This window comes from Eptesicus fuscus, chromosome 12 (assembly GCF_027574615.1).
Source record: "Eptesicus fuscus isolate TK198812 chromosome 12, DD_ASM_mEF_20220401, whole genome shotgun sequence".
Taxonomy (NCBI): Eukaryota; Metazoa; Chordata; class Mammalia; order Chiroptera; family Vespertilionidae; genus Eptesicus; species Eptesicus fuscus.
In genome coordinates this window covers 16,413,916-16,434,176 of record NC_072484.1, presented here as the reverse complement: position 1 = coordinate 16,434,176, position 20,261 = coordinate 16,413,916, and the positions used below count along the sequence as shown (strand labels likewise).

The 20,261-nt window shown below is 46.3% G+C and overlaps 1 protein-coding gene across 1 annotated transcript; it reads left to right on the top strand.

Moving 5' to 3' along the window:
- The first annotated feature begins 323 nt into the window (after positions 1-323).
- On the top strand, positions 324-5,765 carry SCP2D1 (SCP2 sterol binding domain containing 1). Its single transcript, XM_008141126.3, has 2 exons — positions 324-397; positions 5,117-5,765. Exon 2 carries the CDS (start codon positions 5,181-5,183, stop codon positions 5,649-5,651), a length of 471 nt encoding a protein of 156 aa, XP_008139348.1. The 5' UTR covers positions 324-397; positions 5,117-5,180; the 3' UTR covers positions 5,652-5,765.
- Positions 5,766-20,261: the final 14,496 nt, after the last annotated feature.

Genomic DNA, 20,261 nt, shown 5'->3' with positions numbered 1-20,261 from the left:
TTTACTAATACCGTCATATTGTGTGTGTGTGTGTTGGAGGGTAGAGTTTCAATAGAGTTTGTGGAGGGACACAACTTCCAGTGCATAGCAATACCCTTTGCCATGTAGCCTGGTAGTGCCCTCCCACTCTGACTCTGGGTTTGCCCCTGTGATATTATTGGGCTAATAGGTATAAGCAGAGGCTGGAAAAGCACTCATGTAGTTTAGATTGTTTGCTCATGTCCTGCCCCCACCATGACAATGTGCTTAGGTTAGTGTGGGGGGAGAACTAGTGTCACATGGCTCAGGCACCCCGCTGCCAGACAGCTGCCAGACTTGTGAGTGAGCCCAGAGGAGACCAGAAGGATCACCAGCTGAATCCTAAATTGCTGGTCCATTAATTCATGAGCTAAAATTAGTGAGTATGGGGGTGGATTGTTACACAGCATTATTGCAGTAATTGATAACAAAGACATCTTTTACCCATCAGGGATAATTTGGAAGGCCTGTAAGAAGGAATTAAATGTCTTGGCTTTCAGGCAATCATACTTTATACAATTTAACTTAGAAGTTATCCACGAATCACCCACTTGGACATGCTTATGTCCTATTCAAAGATAAATGTAACAGTATTATTTTAAGTAATTATGTGTGTCTTTAGGCTTTTAGCTTTGTCCATAAATGGGGTGCCCTCACACATGGACTACATCCTACCAATGGGAGCTGGTCTCTGTTCCACATGTGTAATAGTCTCAAGTGCATTAATTGGGGGTTTTAGGAATAGATTTTTATATGAATTTGGTAAAAATTGGTGACTAAAGATGAAGCAACATCCCCTAGATGCTCATGTAACTTCCTTATGGTGGTTAGAAGGATGCTGATGGAAAATCATATATGACTATTTAACTTTATTACAACTAAATGAAGTTAATTCAGTTCCTCATCATACTAGCTGTACGTCAAGTGCTCAACAGCTGCAGGTGGCTAGTGGTTACAGCGCTGGACAGCACAGGTACAGAACATTTTCATTATCTCTGAAAATTCTAATGGGCAGAGCTGTCTCAGTGCTTATTTTCAAATTTCTTATTTACAGAATCTTTTCTGTCTAAACTTCTAGTTTCTGCTGCCCATTTGATTCTGACAGCCTCTCACCCTGTTCCCTCTGGGAAAAATGAGTTATTGCTGTCTAGGTTGTTATATCAAACTCAAGCTAGCCTGTTTTGACACCTGCATTGTTAAATATTCTCTTTGTTTATAGGCCACAAAGCTAACCATTGAAGCAGAGTCATTATTTATCACCTGTACTGACAGGGGAGTGTTCATTCCACCAGGGCAGAGAGGTTTGGGAGGGAGGGAGGGCAGCTGGGAGAAACCCTGGTTTGAGTTATAAAAACCCCAACAAAACCTGAGGGGACCACAGACACGGGCAATAGGACAGTGAAGACCTGGGGGCGGGGGGTGCATAGGGTCTGGGGAGAGGGAGTAAAGGGGGGGGATGGGAGATATCCATAATACTATTAACAATGAAAATATATTTACAAAGACCCCCCCTCCCCCCCCGCAAAACACAACACCCAAAACCAAAATAAACAAACCTGAAGGGGGAAAAAAAGAAGAAACTGAAGCACAAAAAGAGACTATTAGGCAAAATCGTGCTCTCTGAGCAGGCTCCCTGAATTTACCCTCCCACCCCACCCCACCTAGAACTAGCATTTGCTAGAGGACAGGGCCTTCTCCATTCTCTGGTTCCTCCAAGGAGGGATTTTCCTCCAAAGTGATTTATCCCCAAACCACTCCTGGACTCTCTTCACCTCTTTACTCACTTGGTTGAGGTGACTTTTTTGAGTGGTGAGTCTGGGAAGTATAAAGTGAGCTTCTTCGTGCCCAGGATTTTCCCTGTGAGGGCCCCTCCTGACCAGCCTCACACGCAGAACCCTCCCAGGAGGGTGGCTGAGGGGTAGGTGGGTAACTCTGCTTTGCATTGTGGGGTTTAGTTGGCAGGCCCATTGGGGTCTCATATAAGTCTTTTCTGTGGTCTATGCTTCTATCAGTGATAAAGGCAAAATTTTGGTTTCTACCTGCCATTTCTTATCCTATTTCTCAATTTCTTTAGAATTCAAGGAGGGGAGAGAAATGCTGTTTATTGGATGCTCCCACAGACCCATAGTGCTTTCGGAGGCTGTCCCATGCTTGTTTTGGGCTGCACCTGTGCACCTGTCCCCAGTTTAGCATGTGTCTGACCCCCAAGAATTCTTGGATACAAGCATATCCAACTAGATGTTTGTGTCGATTCTACTACATGGTGGTGGTGGTGGTGGGCAGGGGACTTGATAGAGGCTGACACAGTTTAATCTGAGGTTTGAATTAAAAACAGAGTTTTGGATAGAATTAGAAGATAGGATACAAAAGCCTCTATCTGGGAAGCTGAAGAATGTTCAGGAGGGGAGTGTAAAGCTCCCTTCAGCTGGGCTCCTGCAGGGACATGAGAGGAAAGTCTGGAGATAGGGATCACCAGTTGGTGCCATTTCTCTTCACCTCAAAATAATTCAACATCTTTGCTCATCTTTTTTTAAGTTGGGTAGGATTGACATATAGAATTATTAGTTTCAGGTGCACAACATAATGATTTGAAGTCTAGATAACATCCATTACCATACACAGTTACAAAAAACTATTTGTGTGTGATGAGTCACTGTAGTTTTAATTTGCATTCCCCAGTGACTAACGAGGTTGAGGACCTTTCCATGTGCATAGTAGCCTTTCGTACTGGGATTCCTTTTTAAGGTGGAAATACCACTGATAAAAGGTAGAAACATAAAGGCGACATGTATGGGTTATGGAGCTGTGCTCCCCTCTGACAGTCTAAGGCAGGAGTGGCAGCCCAGTTGGGGACCTATTTGAATAATTTGGAAGGGCCAAACCCTCCCTTGAGGAAAAGCAGATATGGGTGGCGATGGGGCCCATTTCTCTGTGGGTTGCTCACAGTGAACTTACTGGGAAATTGCCTCTTATTTATTTATTTTTTTTGTTAAATCCTCACCCAGGATATTTTCTCTAGAGAGAGTGGAAGGGAGGGAGGAGGGGGAGAGAGAGACACACATAGCTTGGCTGCCTCCTACATGTGCCCAACCAGGTCTGGGGAACCTGCAACCGAGGTATGTGCCCTGGACTGGGAATCGAACCCTCGACCCTTTGGACTGAGGGCCGATACTCTAACCATTGAGCAACCAGCTAGGGCTCTTGCCTCTTGACGTTAAATTTTCTATGCAGATATTTTCTATACCTGGTGCTCTCAGAATAGACTTGGTTTTGGAGGCCACTGGGTTTTGTTTAACTGCTTCATGTTGATAATACCAGCTCATCCATCATGTACCAAAGAAGGTGTATCAAACCTTTTTTTATTTTCTGCATTCCTCCCAGACAGAACAAAGCTATCAGCAACTCCACTTAATGTATCTTCACTTCTTATAGCAGCAGTATGGCTAGGGAAGGACACAGGCACCAGCTGGATGGAGCTTCCAATGACCAAATCTGGGGCAATTTGCAAGAAAACAAATAATGATGATAATAGATTATGACCCACAGAATAAAACAAATATCCACAAGTTCATATTGAAACAAACACATAATTGAACAAGCAAAGAAATGGGGGATAAGGGACAGCTCTTCCTTACAGTAGAATTCCAATCATGAAAACGGAAGGGAGTGATAGGAATAGAAAATGACCATTTAGCACACATCACACGGATGGACCATGGGTGGATACAGAAGAGACCGGGCTGAAGTATGATATGAAACAGAATATTTGCAAAGTCTCAAAGGATATCCCCACAAGATACTTACTCATTACAAAGGGAAAAACAGTAACTTTAGTGGAAAAATCTAGTAGATACCACCTTGTCAAATGATCAAGGTCAACATAACCAGCAATGGGACATATTGCCCCCATCCCCCTGAGATGTTGCACTGAGAAGGGCACAACAGCAATTCAGTGATATACCTGCCCCAAAGTCCTCATTCTAATCACAAGAAAGCATCAGACAAACTGAAAGTGGGTTCTAGAGTGATCCTACTTCTATTTAGACATTGTTACCCTACTTACTAGCTGTGTGGCTTTGGGCAAATCACTTCATTTCTTCCTGCCTCAGTTTTCTTGTTTGTAAAATGGGGACAAAAAGTAGTACCTTCCTCAAAGAGTCGTAATGAGGATTTAAAAATGTTAATATAGCTGTGGTCAGTGTGTTCAGTGGTTAGAGCACTGACCCTCATACTAAAGGGTCTTGGCTCAATTCCTGGTCAAGGGCATGTACCTGGGTTTCAGTTCAATCCCTGTCCCAGTTGGGCATGTGGGAGGCAACCAATAGATATGTCTCTCTTACATCGATGTCTCTCTCTCTCTCTCTCTCTCTCTCTCTCTCTCCCTCTCCCCCTCCCTCCCTCCTTCCCTCCCCCTTATCCTCCTTCCCTTCCACTCTCTTTAAAAATAAATGGAAAATACATCATTAGATGAGTTTTACAAAAACAAAATGTTAATACATGTATAGTGCCTAGAACAGTGCCAGAGTAAGGACTGTATTATTACCTGCAATTATTATGTTAGACCAGCAGAATCTTATGATCACCTTAAGGATATTTCTTTTTTATTTTTTCCTCCCTCTCACTTGCTTATGGAAGCTATCTGATTGATGGAGGCCCTGTGCCGATTCCTTCTCCAACCAGCTATTTTGCTCTAAAAGCATTCCCCCTCCACCAGCAGCCAGCTAAAGCCAAACCCAGCACCACAATCTGTTGCTTAAGGATTATCCACTTTTGAAGGAAACAGAATAACTGCTCTCTCAGCTAAGGTTGCTACTGGGAGACACCTGCATTGTAAAGACAGAGCTTGTGTCACCAAAGAACCTTCCGGGGTCAGTTTCCCTTATTCCCAACATGTGGTCCAGGCCCTTTTGAGCTTGTGAGACCAATAGCGCTGATTGGTTTAGGGGTTGGTGGTATGGATCTGCCTCATAATTACCTGTCTGAGCCCTCACCCCATGTCACATGTTAGCATCTGATTAGCCAACAATACTGCAACACACACAATACAGTCTCATTCCCTGCTTGGGCCTTACCTTTGATGTCACAATCTGACCTGCAGATATTAATCTGGCCATAGCTGCTCCCAAACCAGATGACAAGGTCAAGAGGACCAGCACAGTAAGATGTGGAAGAGAACTGACCATCAACCCAAGATCAAAGCAGGGGATGGACCCCAGGTGGGTCAGTTCAAGGAACTGGGTTCAGCTCCGGAACCTGCCATGCCACACCCTCTAGAGCTGCCAGAATTGCAGAGCTTCCTGGTGTTTGAGGACATTAGCCATCACATCAAAGAAGCGGGGGCCCAAATGGTAAAGAAAGTGAATGCCATCTTCCAGCTGGACATCACCAAAGATGGGAAGACCATCCTGCAGAGGACCATTGATCTGAAGAATGGCTCTGGGGACATGTATCCAGGATCTGCCAGGCTCCCAGCAGATACTGTCTTCACAATTCCGGAACCTGTCTTTATGGAGTTGGTTTTGGGTAAAATAAACCCTCACAGGGCTTTCCTTGCTGGCAAGTTCAAAGTAAGTGGCAAAGTTCTGCTTGGCCAAAAGCTGGAGAAGGTTTTCAAAGACTGGGCTAAATGTTAAGCATGAAAAAAATACCAAGGAAATGATCAGAACTTCTCTTCAGCTAAAATGTTGAACGGAAATCATGCTTAAACTGAAGATTAAAAGAAAAAGTATCCAATATTTTTACTCTAATTCTTCCTGTTCAAATTTGATTACTTTTCCTGCTAATATGTAAAATTGCAGTGAGGGTTCTAGAGCAGTAAAGAGTATTGGAGTGGTGTATCACCTAAAATCTTTGTCTTTTTCTTTTCTTAGATTCATTTATGTCGAAATATGCTAGGGTAAAAGCCACATGTAGAGAAATGGGTAGTTTTGATAGCTGGATTTAAAAAAAATCCTCACCTAAGGATATGTTTTTAAATTGATTTTGAGAGAGAGAGAGAGAGAGAGAGAGAGAGAGAGAGAGAGAAAGAGAGAAACATCGATGTGAGAGAGAAACATGGATTGGTTGTCTCCCATACTCGCCCCAACTGAGAATCAAAACTGCAACCTAAGTATGTGCCCTGACTGGGAATTGAACCCACAACCTTTGGTGTATGGGATGATGCTCCAACCAACTGAACTAGGGTGACAGTTGGATATAAATGGTTCAATGATTGAGTTCCTGATTCCTGAGAATTTTTTTTCTTAGTTTGGTGTTTTGGGGTAATAGTGATGACCATCATGGAGTAGGTTTGCATTCCAGTTGGTAACTTGGTCTTTGAGGAGAATGACGGAATTCTAAGGGGGTTGCAGAATTCTAAGAGGGTGGGCTCCGCAGCTGTGTGGGTGGAACAAGGCAATAGAGGTGATGGTGTATCATGACTTCTGATGTATTTAATTCTGAGTGAGTCGAAGGGCTTGAATGGTATTCTAGGTCACTGTTTCTTAAACTGGAGCATGCATCAGATCACCTGGAGAGCTAATGAAAGCCCAGAGTGCTGGGCCCCAATCAGAGTTTCAACTCTGAAGGTCTGGGCTGGGGAGAATGTCCATGAACTAATAAGTTCCCAGGTGATGTTGATGGGAGCATCCTTGAAGAAACCCTGCTCTGGTTCATGCCACAGCTTTCAGTATTGATCGAAACTGTTCTATTCTAGACCAGTTGTCCTTATTTAAAGGATCTCCTGGAGAGAGATTACATAGCCCTCTTGTGAGCCATTTCTAAAGTGTCAGGAGCTTGTGCACGGAATATTTTATAAAATTGAAGGTCATCCTGGGAGATGTTCCCCTCTGGAAGCCCTCTCCACATATTGGGAAAACTGGAATGAAGCTGTCTTCTGATGTAACTTCCTCATGGTTGAGTATGAGTGTCATTTGTTCCTGTGTGATCTGTGTGTACCTTTATTTGGTAGGCTAGATATACACAGCGCAGACACTCTGAAACCCACAAGGAGGTTTTATTAAATTGGTCATGCTCAAACACATGCCTACCAAATGATCCAGCTATTCCATTCTCTGGTATTTTCCCAAGAGGAAAATGTACAAGTACAAAAATCTGTTCATGCTATCATCGTCCCAAACTGGGAATAAACCAAATGTCCATCACAGGTGAATGAATGAACAAATTGTGTTATGTCATACCATGGACTACTACTCAGAAACAAAAAGGAATGAATTACTGATCTGTGCACAACAGCACAATGGAATGTCAAAATAATTATGCTAAAAGAAGTCAGAGAAAACCAAGTACATACAATATGATTCTATTTAAGTAACATAGTAGAAAATGCAAACCCTAGTGACAGGAAAAAGATCAGTGGTTGCCAAGAAAGAGGGATGGGAAGTGGGAAGGGAGAAGGGGTTTACAAATGGCCATGAGTAGTCTTGAGGTGATGGATAGATTCATTATCTTGATTGCGGTCATGGTTTCATAGGTGTATATAGTTCAAACAGCAAATTGTACACTACATACACATATGCAGTTTATTAAGTGTCAATATAAGCTCAACAAGGCTGTTTTAAAAATCTGCTGCCCTCCATTCAAAATGAAGGCTTTATAAAGAGGACTTAAAATCCTACCCCTTCAGCACAAGGATCCTCTGACCTCATTATGTGCCTGCCTTTCCAACCCCTTACTGATTTGGGTGGCTCTGCAGAGGCCTTCCTGAGTTCTCCAAGTCAGAAGGAGGCAGAGGGAGGGCTCATTGCTAACACAAGCTCATCCTCTTAGTGGGAAATGAAGAGACCTTTTGCTCAATTGGCATTCATCTTCGTGGCAAGACATCGCTGAGGGTTTGTGAGTGGGGACATGGAGCTCCCTGGTTTCTTTGCTCACCTGGGTCATTCTGTAGGTGACCCATGGTGTTCCTGCCAGTGCTCCCGCAGGGCAGCGGTGGGCGTCTCAGAGGCTTTAGACTGATTTTTTTTGTATTGTTGCGAATGCTTACTTTGTCTGGCGCAGGCACTCCATTCAAGCCATGTTTATGAGTAACAGGCAAGGCTCGGCAGGTGTTCAGGATGCTGTTTTTGAGAAGTGGCTTCCCTGAGTGGTTCTATTCATACCATGAGTAGCCTTTGTGGATTGATCCTGAGACATAAGTTGCTTATGGATAGATTAGAGGGTGGAGAGGAATGGGAGGGAGGGCAGGGTTACAGAGGGTCATGCCTGGGCTGGCATCTGACCAAAGGCTGGCCGGTGATCCATTATGACTTGGGACAAAAACATGACCCGGACCAATTAGATTCCTTTCTCAGGAATTTGGAACTGGGAAGCCGAGGGGCTGAGCAACATGAGCAGTAGGGTTGGAGTCTAAAAGGTTGAGATGTAGGAGGGGGTGAGGGAGGTGCTGTGGGGATGGATGGGAAGCTACCATGGTAGGAGCTGAAGAGAAGGAAGAACAGAGGCCTTGAATAAGGATAGAGAGCTGGTTAATTGAGGGAGAAGAGCCAGACCTTGTGAAACACAACAGCAAACCCCTTTTCAATGAAAAGGATGAAATTGCTTGATGGAGGATGCCATGTGGAGTGGATTGTAGAAGCAAATGTAGTTTTGAGCCCAGTGTCAGCACTTCACATCCGTGTAATCACAGGCCATGATTGAGCCACTCTGCACCTTAGCTGCCTTGCCTGGAAATGGGGCCAGCAGCCCTTATAACATTAAGTTGTTGGGGAGCTCCAAATAGGTCACATCTGGCATCCATGGGTTTTCCATGAATGTGAATTCCCTTTCTCTTTTGGATGAGAGAAATGGAGGACTTTCACTGGCTCCCTACTATCTCCTGAAAATCAAGCCACACTCGGCTTTCACAGGGTTCTGGAGACCTTTTGCCTTGTCTCTCACACTCAGTTGATGCCCTAGATTCTAGGGCCTAGAAGGTCACATATAACTCAAAACACACATCTCTGTGTTACTTGTTCTGCCCAAGGTCAGCCAGCACAGTGTTTATAAAGTTTGAATGAGGATATTTTATGTGAGAATTGGAATTTCTGGGTTCTCTTGAAAAAATTGGCTTATTTGGCCATACTGAGCTCATATTCTTGCCAGGCAATAGTTTTGGGGACACTGCATTGAGGCCCACCCGCACCTTCCATGCTGCCTCTTTGACTCCCAGCCTGGGTCAGTGCGGTGCTCCCTAATTGAGCTTACTGCTGTTCCTCTAGCTGGGTCTGCTTTGCTGGGCCCCATAGATGTTTACATGCATGACCACAGCTGCCCCTTAGCTAATCGTACTCGTCTCCCTAACTCAAATACCCTGTGTTAGTTTTCCATTTCTATGTAACAAATTACTACAAAGTTAGTCCCTTAAAACAGCACCTGTTCTTCGTCTCACAGTTGCTGCAGGTCAGAAGTCAGGTAGGTTCAGCCGGATTCTCTGCTTTGACCTCATGTCACAGCTAGAAACCAAGGTGCTGGCCTGGCTGGGCTCTCATCTGGGGGGTTGAGGGAAGAATCTGCTCTGAGCTCATTTGAGTTGTAGCCTAATTTAGTTCCTTGAGTTTATAGGACTGGAAGTCACCCACAGTTACTGGCTTCTTGTGTGTCCTTCCAGTATGTACTCACGGGCCCCAATGTGCTTGTTCCACCTCTCACTTTTTTTTTTAGTTGCCCACAGATACTATTTTCCACCTTGCATTTTAACTTATTACAAAAATTATGGATATCTTTCCTCTTCTACGAATGCCTGCCTGAAGGGTCAAAGGGTGGACTTGATTTATACAACTGAAACTTCCCAACTTTCCTGTGTCCTTTAGGGAAAATCTCTTGACAGACTGCTTTATAAGAGGAGGGTGAAAAAACCCCTCTTCCTTGGAGATGGGATTTATTTCTCCCCCCTGTGAGAGCAGTCCTGCCAGTCCTTGGTGTCCCAGAAACATGCCTGTGCCCATGTCTTCTCCTGACTCTCTTGTCCTCTGGGCTTCCATCTGCCCAAGGCCCAACTGAGAGTGCTTGGTGTGATGGGCCCGAGCTGGAGGATTCTGAGGATCCTGCAGACACTGGGCTCTTTCCTTCTGGTACCCTCAGGGTTGCCTGACACCTGAGATGGAACCTTTCCTTCTGGTACCCTCAGGGTTGCCTGACATCTGAGATGGAACCTAACCCGTGGACACAGAAAATGGGGAGGATGGGAGCGGGCTGAAAGAGGTTAATGAGGGAAAAAGAGGACCTATGTAGTACTTTCAACAATAAAGATTAAAAAAAAAAACAGACTTCAGACAAATTATTAAAACTTAAAAATAAAGTAGGAATCAACAGATAGAGCTATAGAATCAGGTTCAGACACCAGGGTAGGAGAGGGTGAGGCACTCTCATGGATCCTACTCCACTCACAGGATCCTGTTTCCTTATAGCCATGTATTCCATCCATTTGCCTGAAGCACAGAGACAGAAAACCTATCCTGATAAAGGATCTCATCACTCTTCTGTTAGAGGCACAAGGAATGCTCTCCTGGGAGACTGCCCCCTCCCTCAGTTTTATGTGGGTGTTGATGAAACCCACGCTTGCCAGGTTTTATTGTTTTGCTTTTTGGTGGGAGGAGGGAATCAGCTCAAAGTGATGACTGGCCATCGACACCTGGTGCTGAACTGAGGTGCTCTTTCCAGGGACCAGCTCAGAGGTGTGGGTGCCAGTTCACATGCCGGGCATCCTCTGAAAATAACTCTTCATCTACTACTTGTAGCCTCCTTTACACCTTTGGTGGGGGCCTTGCATCTCTGATTCAGGGGAAAGTACAGGGGAAGTACTGAGTGCAAGGCCTGCATGCCGTGCTGAGAACTTACCACAATGTAGTATTGAAATGTTACCATTTCATCGTTTGAACAGTTCATTTAGCAAACAGTTATTGCCCATCTTCCCTGAGTGGGCTCTGTGCTAAGCGTTGAGATGTGATGGTGAATGAAGTACTTCCTCTCAATCCAAGAAGGTGACCTCCAATTGGAAGACAATCCTTACGGCAGGAACCTGGCGTTCAAGAGAGGCTAAAAGCACCTTGAGTCCAGGCTGGTGAAAGGAGCTAGTGGCTGGGCTTCAGCTCAGAAAAAGGCTTAGCCGTGCATCAGGGCCTAGAAGAGATGGAGCAAATGGCTCATGGCCCCCTGCACAGGTTTCTCCGAAGTCCCGTGCTTGGATGTAGACAGATCGAAATTCTGGGGCAACTGTTAGGGCCCCTACTTCCTTGCAGCCGATTTCTCCATTCCTCAAATGGGAAACAGGGCAGTCTCAGCTCCTATGTGAACCCATTCACACATGTTTAGGCATGAGGTTCAGGAAGCACCATCAATGATGGCAAGCTTTCTATTCTGGAGGGTTTAAATGAGGGCAGATTTTGGATTTTTAGCAGTGAACTGCCAGATTTCCTTTGTCCATTGACTGATTGATTGATTGGCCCATCTAACAAATATTTATTGAGCATCTGCCATATGTTAGGCATTAATGATATTAAGCTGCTATATACCAGTTATTTACGAACCAGGATTCACCCAGGAGTGTGTTCTGGTTGGTATATCCTTCACCATACTCATTATTTATTTTTTAAAAATATACTTTTATTGATTTCAGAGTGGAAGGGAGAGGAAGAGAGAGATAGAAACATCAATGATGAGAGAGAATAATTGATTGGTTGGGGGTTCGAGCCCACAACCCAGGCATGTGCCCTGACCAGGAATCGAACCTGGGACCTCCTGGTTCATAGTGGATGCTCAGCCACTGAGCCATACCGGCTGGGCCATACTCATTATTAAATACTAGAGGCCCGGTGCATGCATTCATGCACATTGAAAGGAAATTAATTAGAAGAAATATTTTAGAGGCAGAGGAGGGACCGCAGGAGATTGGTCGGTGGGGGAGAGACCATGGGAGGGCTCCAAGGCGTGTCTGGCCCATCTCACCCAGTCTCTATCGGTGCCCTCCCACGGTCTCTCCTACCGGTTGGAGCGTCTGCCCCCTGGTGGTCAGTGCATGTCATAGCGACTGGTCGAATGGTCGAATGAACGGTCATATTAGTCTGTTACTATATAGGATAGGATTCTGGATGTCATTGCTGGTCCTAAGTGCTAGGGGACAGTGGTAGGCATGCTGTGGTTCCTCCTTCCCCAGAACTTTTATTTTCAGATCAGGATATATGTGGGCGGTGGGGAGGAAATAAATGGTAAACAAAAAAAAAGATCATTTCAGAAAGTCAGTATTGGCAAAAGGGAAGAAAGTGGAACGTGGCTGAGGGGAACTGGGTAGTCAGGGAAGCGCTCTCTGAGCAGGGGCTGCATGGAACTTGATGCTCCAGAGCAGACCCCGGGGCACAGCAGTTTACTTGGGTTCGATTCCCAGTCAGGAGTTGAGCCAGTGAGGGGTAGAGCTGCCTGCTTTCTCTTTCTCCTCACCAATAAAGAAAAGAGCACGTTTGAGGACATTTTTCAGACAAAGGAGTCTCCTACTTTTCAGTTTCTTATTTGAGTCCCTGAAGGCCTGCAAATCAGCATTGGAACCTATTATTGGGGGATGTGAGACCAGGCAGGGAAGGGAGGAGATTCAGGGTTTGTAAGTGAAAGGGTCGCTGCAGTGGGCAGCTGGGCTCACTCAGTCCCGTGTGTGTGTGTGTGTGTGTGTGTGTGTGTGTGTGTGTGTGTTCCAGAGGTGCTGTAGAACACACCCGGAGTCATATCCCTAGGGGAGAGGGAGCTGTGGCATTTTAAAACCAACTCCAGTCAGTGCTGGGGGGAGAGCTGCTCCTGGGACAGGGGTTGTTGACTCGCAGGCAGAGTGGGCTCCAGGCAGAGAAAGCCCTCAGGCAGCTGAGAGCCGGAGTAGACAGTGAAAGTGAGACCCAAAGGAGGACCATAGGGGTGTTGTGTTCTGGCCACCACAGCAGGGCTCTAATTGGTGGGGGACAGCGGGACATTGGCGCGAGACCTTGGACTCTGGAACCAGACTGCCAGGGGTGGGTATTGCCCCAGCCACTTCTCAGCTGTGGGACCTCAGGCAAGTTGCTTTTACTTATTTTTTTTACATGCACTTTTTATAGAGAGAAGTCAACAGATCCTAAGTGTGCAGCTCAACAAACTTTCCCAAATGGAACAAACCCCTGTAACCAGCACCTGACTCTAGAAATAGCCCATGACGAGCACCCCGGGAACCCCTCTCCTGCCCCCTCCTAGCCACTCTCTCCTGGAGGATAACCATTATTTGATTTCTGACATCAGAGATTTTAGATCTGTCTTTGTATTTTCTTCCACTCAGCATTCTCTGAGACTCACGTGTACCGTTGTGTGTGGTTACGCTCCCTTTGTTTCCCTGCCGAGGGGCTCCCATTGTATGTGGACGGTTTCCACACAGGGGCTGTTTCAAACAGCGCAGCTGTGAGCCTCTCGTCTATGTGATCCAAGTCCCTTTCTCTCACTTAGTATTTGTTAGCCACGGTGTGGTGTCTTGCACACAGTAGGTGCTTCATGAATGTTTTTGACGTGGATCAAGAAGTGGGACAAATCCAGGGGCAGAAAAACAGCCCACGTTGGGGTTGTTGTCTGACTCGCTGGGCCTCTGGCCTGCTCCATAGTCCTGGACTTTGGGTCTGTGGGGGCCCTGACCAGAGTATGCCAGAGGTTAAAGGCCCCTGTGCCCTACGCATGCAGGAGGGCAATGACTCAGCAGTAGCAATAGTCGTACTGGCAAGCACACTCTTATATAACCTGCTTATGTTAATGTAGCGTGGACGTCACTAATTGGCATGAGGCCTCTTTTGTTTGAGCGTGTATATAAGTTGCCACTGACCAGCGAGTGTTTGGCTGCTTTGTTCGTAGTAAAGCATGTCCCACCTACCTGCTGTCTCCTGTGTGTTCTTCCAATTTCCTGCACCCAGAGGGATCAAGTCCCTGGCTGAGGAACTTGTCCCTAATAGGGCCCCACATGCTGGGTTTTGGAGAGAAACTGACAGCAGAAAGGAGGCCTGCAGAGTGCCCGTGCTCACGCATGTCATGGAGTCCTCACAGGCGGCACCGGCAGATCCTCTCCTTTACTTTCCTTTGGGGAAAAACACACACACATTTCTTTCAGACCTGTGACTTGCTTAATCACAAGAAACATCTGTCACCTCCTAAAAAATCTGCTTTTTACCATGTTGTGGAGCACACTATTTATATAGCCCAGCAGTGTGATTAAATGGCTGTTTAGTTAACTCTTGAAAAACAGCTGGAGCCTCCCAAAGCCCAGGCGGCTATTTGCAGGCAGCCTGTGATATGGTGGGAAGGCGGTCCTTGGGGATGTAACTGCAGGCTTTTGGTGGGGGTGGGACCTGGAGGGGCCGCAGCGCTGGGGGCAGGGTGAGCGATCAGGAGAATCCTGTGATGGAGGCCTGCTGGCCCCTCTGGGGCAGCTGTGACGGGCTTTTCCAAGGTCTGGCTGGCAGCCTTTGGAACATTTCCTACAGAGGAAAGGTTTTCCCTTAAAGAACTGATCAGAAAGTGCCTCGCCTCAAAGTGGCTTTTGTTGTTGTTTTGTAGCCTGAGGAGGTTCAGCGGGGTAATGTTAGATTTTTCTGGAGATGTTCTTGCCTATTTCCAGGGAGCCACATATATTAGTCAGGATTTTAGCCAGTGAGGGCACAAGGTCAGGGTAGAACTGGGAAGTGAGAATAGGTTTGTTTGACCCCAAATGTCTTACTAAGAGTAGTATAGTGTCTCTGAACTCTTCCCATCCTATCTAATAAAAGAGTAATATGCAAATTGACCATCACTCCAACACACAAAATGTCTGCCCCCATGTGGTCAAAGATGCTGCCCCCATGTGGACACAAGATGGCCACCACAAGATGGCCAGCAGGGGAGGACAGTTGGAAGGGACCAGGCCTGCAAGGGAGGGCAGTTGGGGGCAATCAAGCCTGCAGGGGAGGGCAGTTTGGGGTGAACAGGCCTGCAGGGGAGGGCAGTTGGGGCAATCAGGCTGGCAAGGGAGCAGTTAAGCATCAATCAGGCTGGCAGGGAGTGGTTAGGGGGTGATCAGGCTGGCAGGCAGAAGCAGTTAGGGGCAATCAGGAAGGCAGGCAGGCGAGCATTTGGGAGCCAGCAGTCCTGGATTGTGAGAGGGATGTCCGACTGCCTGTTTAGGCCCAATCCTACCAGAACCGGGCCTATATGGGCAGTCGAACATCCCTCGAGAGGTCCCAGATTGGAGAGGGTGCAGGCTGGGCTGAGGGACCCCCCCCCCCATGCACAAATTTTGTGTACTGGGCCTCTAGTAGAATAAAATAAAAAGTCAGAGGTGGACAGGACTTTGGAATCCACTCAATCCAGAGTTTGCCCATTTAGAGCTGAATAAACTGAAATTCACAGAATGCAAGACCATGGTTGCTGTGATTCTATGGACTTCACTAATTTCCAGGGAAACGCCTGAAGGTAGACCTGAGCTCTGTTTCAAGCTGGTGCTGAGTCTCACAGTGTGACCACCAGGAGGTCACCTGCCCTCTCTGGGCTCCAGTCTTGCCTCTCTTGGGGTATCAGATGAGTTGGATTGGGTGTACTCTCACACTCCTTCCAGCTTCAGATTGCTCTCATTCTGATTCCAGTGTCTTCTCATTGAACTACTTCTCATGTCTCTTGGGGAGGCAATTGGGGTGGTGGAAGGGGAGCCAGCTCCATAAGGGATGGAAATCAGAAATGCAGAAGCAATCATTTTTGTAAAGGAAGTTTAATAAAGGGCAAGTCGAAATTTATTTTTCTTTTCTCCTTTAAAAAAAAGAAATAACGAGTACCAGAGCTCAAGACAACTGACTGATGAGTTTTGATTGTTTTCATTAGAGACTCACTCAGAGATGCTCTCCCCTGTTCATGCCCACACAGCACACAGGACACAGCGTGCCTACGCACCACACCCCCTCTGGGACTCAGGCATCACAATGAACAGACATCAGTGAGCTGCTTCGAGGCAGCTAGGTCTGAGCAGGACTCAGGCAGTGGCTTTTTTATTTTTATTTTTATTTTATTTTATTGATTTTTTACAGAGAGGAAGGGAGAGGGATAGAGATAGAAACATCGATGAGAGAGAAACTCGACCAGCTGCCTCCTGCACACCCCCTAGGTACATGCCCTTGACCGGAATCGAACCTGGGACCTTTCAGTCCGCAGGCCGACGCTCTATCCAGAGCCAAACCGGTTTCGGCAGGCAGTGGCTTTGATGGGAGTCTGGAGAAATCAGTTCTGTGGGGTTCAGGGGCACAGAACCTTGAAAAATTTGCTGAACAGTCATTAGCCAGCTTCGTTGACATAAATTGTCTCCTATTTATGTTTTCTTCATCTTGAGTAGCACTCATATACGATTAAACATATGGCTTTCTCAAATCTCTCAAATATTCTTTCTGAAGTTGGGTCCAATGTCTTTTTTTTTTTTTTTTTGAGTGGCAGTGTACTATTTACTTCCAGCGTTGAAAACACTGAGCCACAAGCTGTTTCAACACTCTGTGTCTTAGGTAATGCTGATTGATTCTCTTGGATCTGCAGGTTGACTGTAGCTCTGCTCACCTAGGCTGGGCTGACTGGGCTCTGCTCCTTCCATGTCTATCCCTTCTTCCTCCTCCTCAGACCAGCAGGCTGGCTTTGCCAGGCATGCTTTTCCAATGGCAATGGTAAGGAGAGCAAACCAGACTGTGCAAGTCTGTTCCAACCTTGTGTACACATCACTGGGCTAACACCCCACTGACCATAGTGAGTCACATGGCCAAACCGAGGACCAGAAGGTAGGGAAGTGTATTCCATTGTTATAAGTGGGAAAGAGAGTGAAATGTTGGGACAGTAGTTATTGTCAGCATTCACTATAATAAAGTATAGGCTGTGGTGGTTTTAAAACATGCAAATTCTTGGACACTCCTCCCATCAAGAGATAGAATCTAGGTCCCCTCCCTTTAAACCTACGCAGGCCTTTGTGACTCCCTCGATGAACAGAATGTGGCAGACGTGATGCTGAGGGGCTTCCTAGGCTTCTGCCAGTGTCTCACAGACACACACTCAGCCCCATGGAGGAGTCCTGCCACCCTGAGGTTGCTGTGTGCAGGAGACTCCACATGGGGAGACCAGAGGATGCTGGGGGACTCCAGATTCTTAGTGAGGAGTCCTTGGAGATGAGCGCAGACACTGCGTCACTCTGAGCAAGGACTGCTTAGCCAAGCCCAGTTAACCCCCAGACTGAGCAAAGCAAATGATTGTTCTCATTTTAAGCCATTGTTTTGGGGTGTCTCCGTATGTGGTATGAGGTAATGGGAAAATCAAGATTACAATTATTACCAGCAAAGAGTGGAATTGCAGCTCTACCACTTGCCGCCTAGTCGGTGACCTTGGATAAGCCCTATGACCTCCCTGAGCCTCAGCTTCTTTGTCTGTGAAATGGTCATGATCCTGGCCTCATACAGTTGCTGTAAAATTACATCAAACTGTAGCACAGACTTGGGTCATGCAGGTGTTCAGTCAGTGTTAATAGAATAAATAACCACTTACTGTTAAATTTGGTTCATAGAGTGTGGGAGGAAGGGGGAGAAAGACTGGTTGAAAGAGAGACTGGGGATCACAAAATGGGCAAATGGAATGATTGCATCAGAGCTATGATATAGTCTAGACTACAAAGGATGGCTACCAGAGGCTGTTGAGTGCAGTGTGTGTGTGTGTGTGTGTGTGTGTGTGTGTGTGTGTGTACACACAAAATGGATATGCTTTAACTCTTCCTTAAAAAAAAAAAAAAAAGCTGGCCCTGGCTGGTGTTGCTCAGTGGTTGGAGCATCGGCCCATGCACCAAAGGGTCACAGGTTCGATTTCTGGTCAAGGGCACGTACCTGGGTTGTAGGCACAATCCCTGGCATCCTGGGTAGGGCACGTGCAGGAGGCAACCAATCGATGTCTCTTTCTCTCATCAATATTTCTCTCTCTCTCTCTCTTTCTCTCTCCCTCTCCCCCTCTCCTTCCCTTCCACTCTTTTTTTTCCATTTCAATAAATCTTTATTGTTCAGATTATTACAGTTGCTCCTCTTTTTCCTCCCCATAGCTCCCCTCCACATGGTTCCCATCCCACCCTCTGCCCTTACCACCCCCCACCCGCCACTGTCCTCATCCATAGGTATATGATTTTTGTCCAGTCTCTTCCCGCACACCCCACACCCCTTTCCCCCCAAGAATTGTCAGTCCACTCCCTTTCTATGCCCCTGATTCTATTATATTCACCGGTTTATTCTGTTCATCAGGTTTTTTATTCACTTGATTTTTAGATTCACTTGTTGATAGATATGTATTTGTTGTTCATAATTTTTATCTTTACCTTTTTCTTCTTCTTCCTCTTCTTAAAGAATACCTTTCAGCATTTCATATAATCCTGGTTTGGTGTTGATGAACTCCTTTAGCTTTTTCTTATCTGTGAAGCTCTTTATCTGACCTTCAATTCTGAATGATAGCTTTGCTGGGTAGAGTAATCTTGGTTGTAGGTTCTTGCTATTCATCACTTTGAATATTTCTTGCCACTCCCTTCTGGCCTGCATAGTTTCTGTTGAGAAATCAGCTGACAATCATATGGGTGCTCCCTTGTAGGTAATTAACTGTTTTTCTCTTGCTGCTTTTAATATTCTCTCTTTGTCTTTTGCTCTTGGCATTTTAATTATGATGTGTCTTGGTGTGGTCCTCTTTGGATTCCTTTTGTTTGGGGTTTTGTGCACTTCCTGGACTTGTAAGTCTATCTCTTTCACCAGGTGGGGGAAGTTTTCTATAATTATTTATTCAAATAGGTTTTCAATATCTTGCTCTCTCTCTTCTTCTGGCACCACCATAATTCTGATGTTGGTACGCTTGAAGTTGTCCCAGAGGCTTCTTACACTATCTTCATATTTTTGGATAATTTTTTCTTTATGCTTTTCCGGTTGGGTGTTTTTTGCTTCTTTGTATTTCAAATCATTGACTTCATTCTTGTGATCCTCTAGTCTGCTGTTGGATCTCTGTATATTATTTTTTATTTCAGCCAGTGTATGCTTAATTTCTAGTTGGTCCTTTTTCATATCCTCGAGGGTCTTGCTAAATTTATTGGCTTTTTAAAAAAAATTCTTGAAAAACCTTATAACAGTGGTTTTGAACTCTATATCCAGTTGTTTGCTTTCCTCCATTTCTTTCATTTGTGACCTGTTTCTTTGTCTCCACATTTTGGCTGCTTCCCTGATTTGATAGAGTGGCTTTGTGTGCTAGGTGTCCTATAGGGCCCAGTGGCTCAGCCTCCCCAGTTACCTGAGGTGGACACTCTTGGTGCACTCCTTTGTGGGCTGTGTGCACAGTCTTATTGTAGTTAAGTCTTTTTTTTTTTTTTTTTTTTTTTTTTAAATTTCTTTATTGATTAAGGTGTCACATATTTGTCCTCATCCCCCCATTCCCATCCCACCCCTCTCCCCACGCATGCCCCAATCCCCTGTTGAACTTAACCGTTGGATAGGCTTATATGCATGCATACAGGTCCTTTGGTTGAACTCTCCCCCTCCCCCCACCCTCCCCCTACCCTCCCCTATCCTCCCTCTGAGGCCCGATAGTCCGATCGATGCCTCCTTGCTTCTGGTTCTGTTCTTGTTCCTCAGTCTATGTTGTTCATCATTTCCCCTAGATGAGCGAGATCATATGTCACTAGATATATACTAATAAGCACTGAATGTGAGACGAGCAATAATAGTTATGCTGACAGGCAAATGAATCAGTCTGTAGCGAGCTTCCCCCTGGACCAACAGTTCTTTTGAGACTCAATTTCAATGTCCAGTAGTTCCTTATGTGTACATGTCAGCACTGACCCCCCAGCTCTGGATGGTGGACAAATGGCGGTAACGGAGGTCCGACTCCCTCTGGTTTGGTCTCGGCCGAACCCAGGGGCACGGCGTCACCCGGACTAAGGGGCACGTGGCCTCACCCATACCCAAGGGGCGCGTGGTCTCACCCGGGCCTGGGACCCAGCCTCACCCGGATGGATCCAGGGGCACACGGCCTCACCCGGACCCAGGCTCTGGCTTCACCCGGACCCAGGGACACTTGGCCTCTCCCAGACCCAGGGCCACTTGGGCTCACCCGGGCCTAGGTGCACGAGGCCTCATCTGGATCCAGGGACACATGGTCGCACCCGGACCCAGGGACGCTTGGCCTCTCCCAGACCCAGGGCCACTTGGGCTCACCCGGACCTAGGTGCACGAGGCCTCATCTGGATCCAGGGACACATGGTCGCA

Excerpts from the sequence above, each read along its gene's own strand:
- SCP2D1 (XM_008141126.3), top strand. The coding sequence starts at position 5,181 with ATGTGGAAGAGAACTGACCATCAACCCAAGATCAAAGCAGGGGATGGA.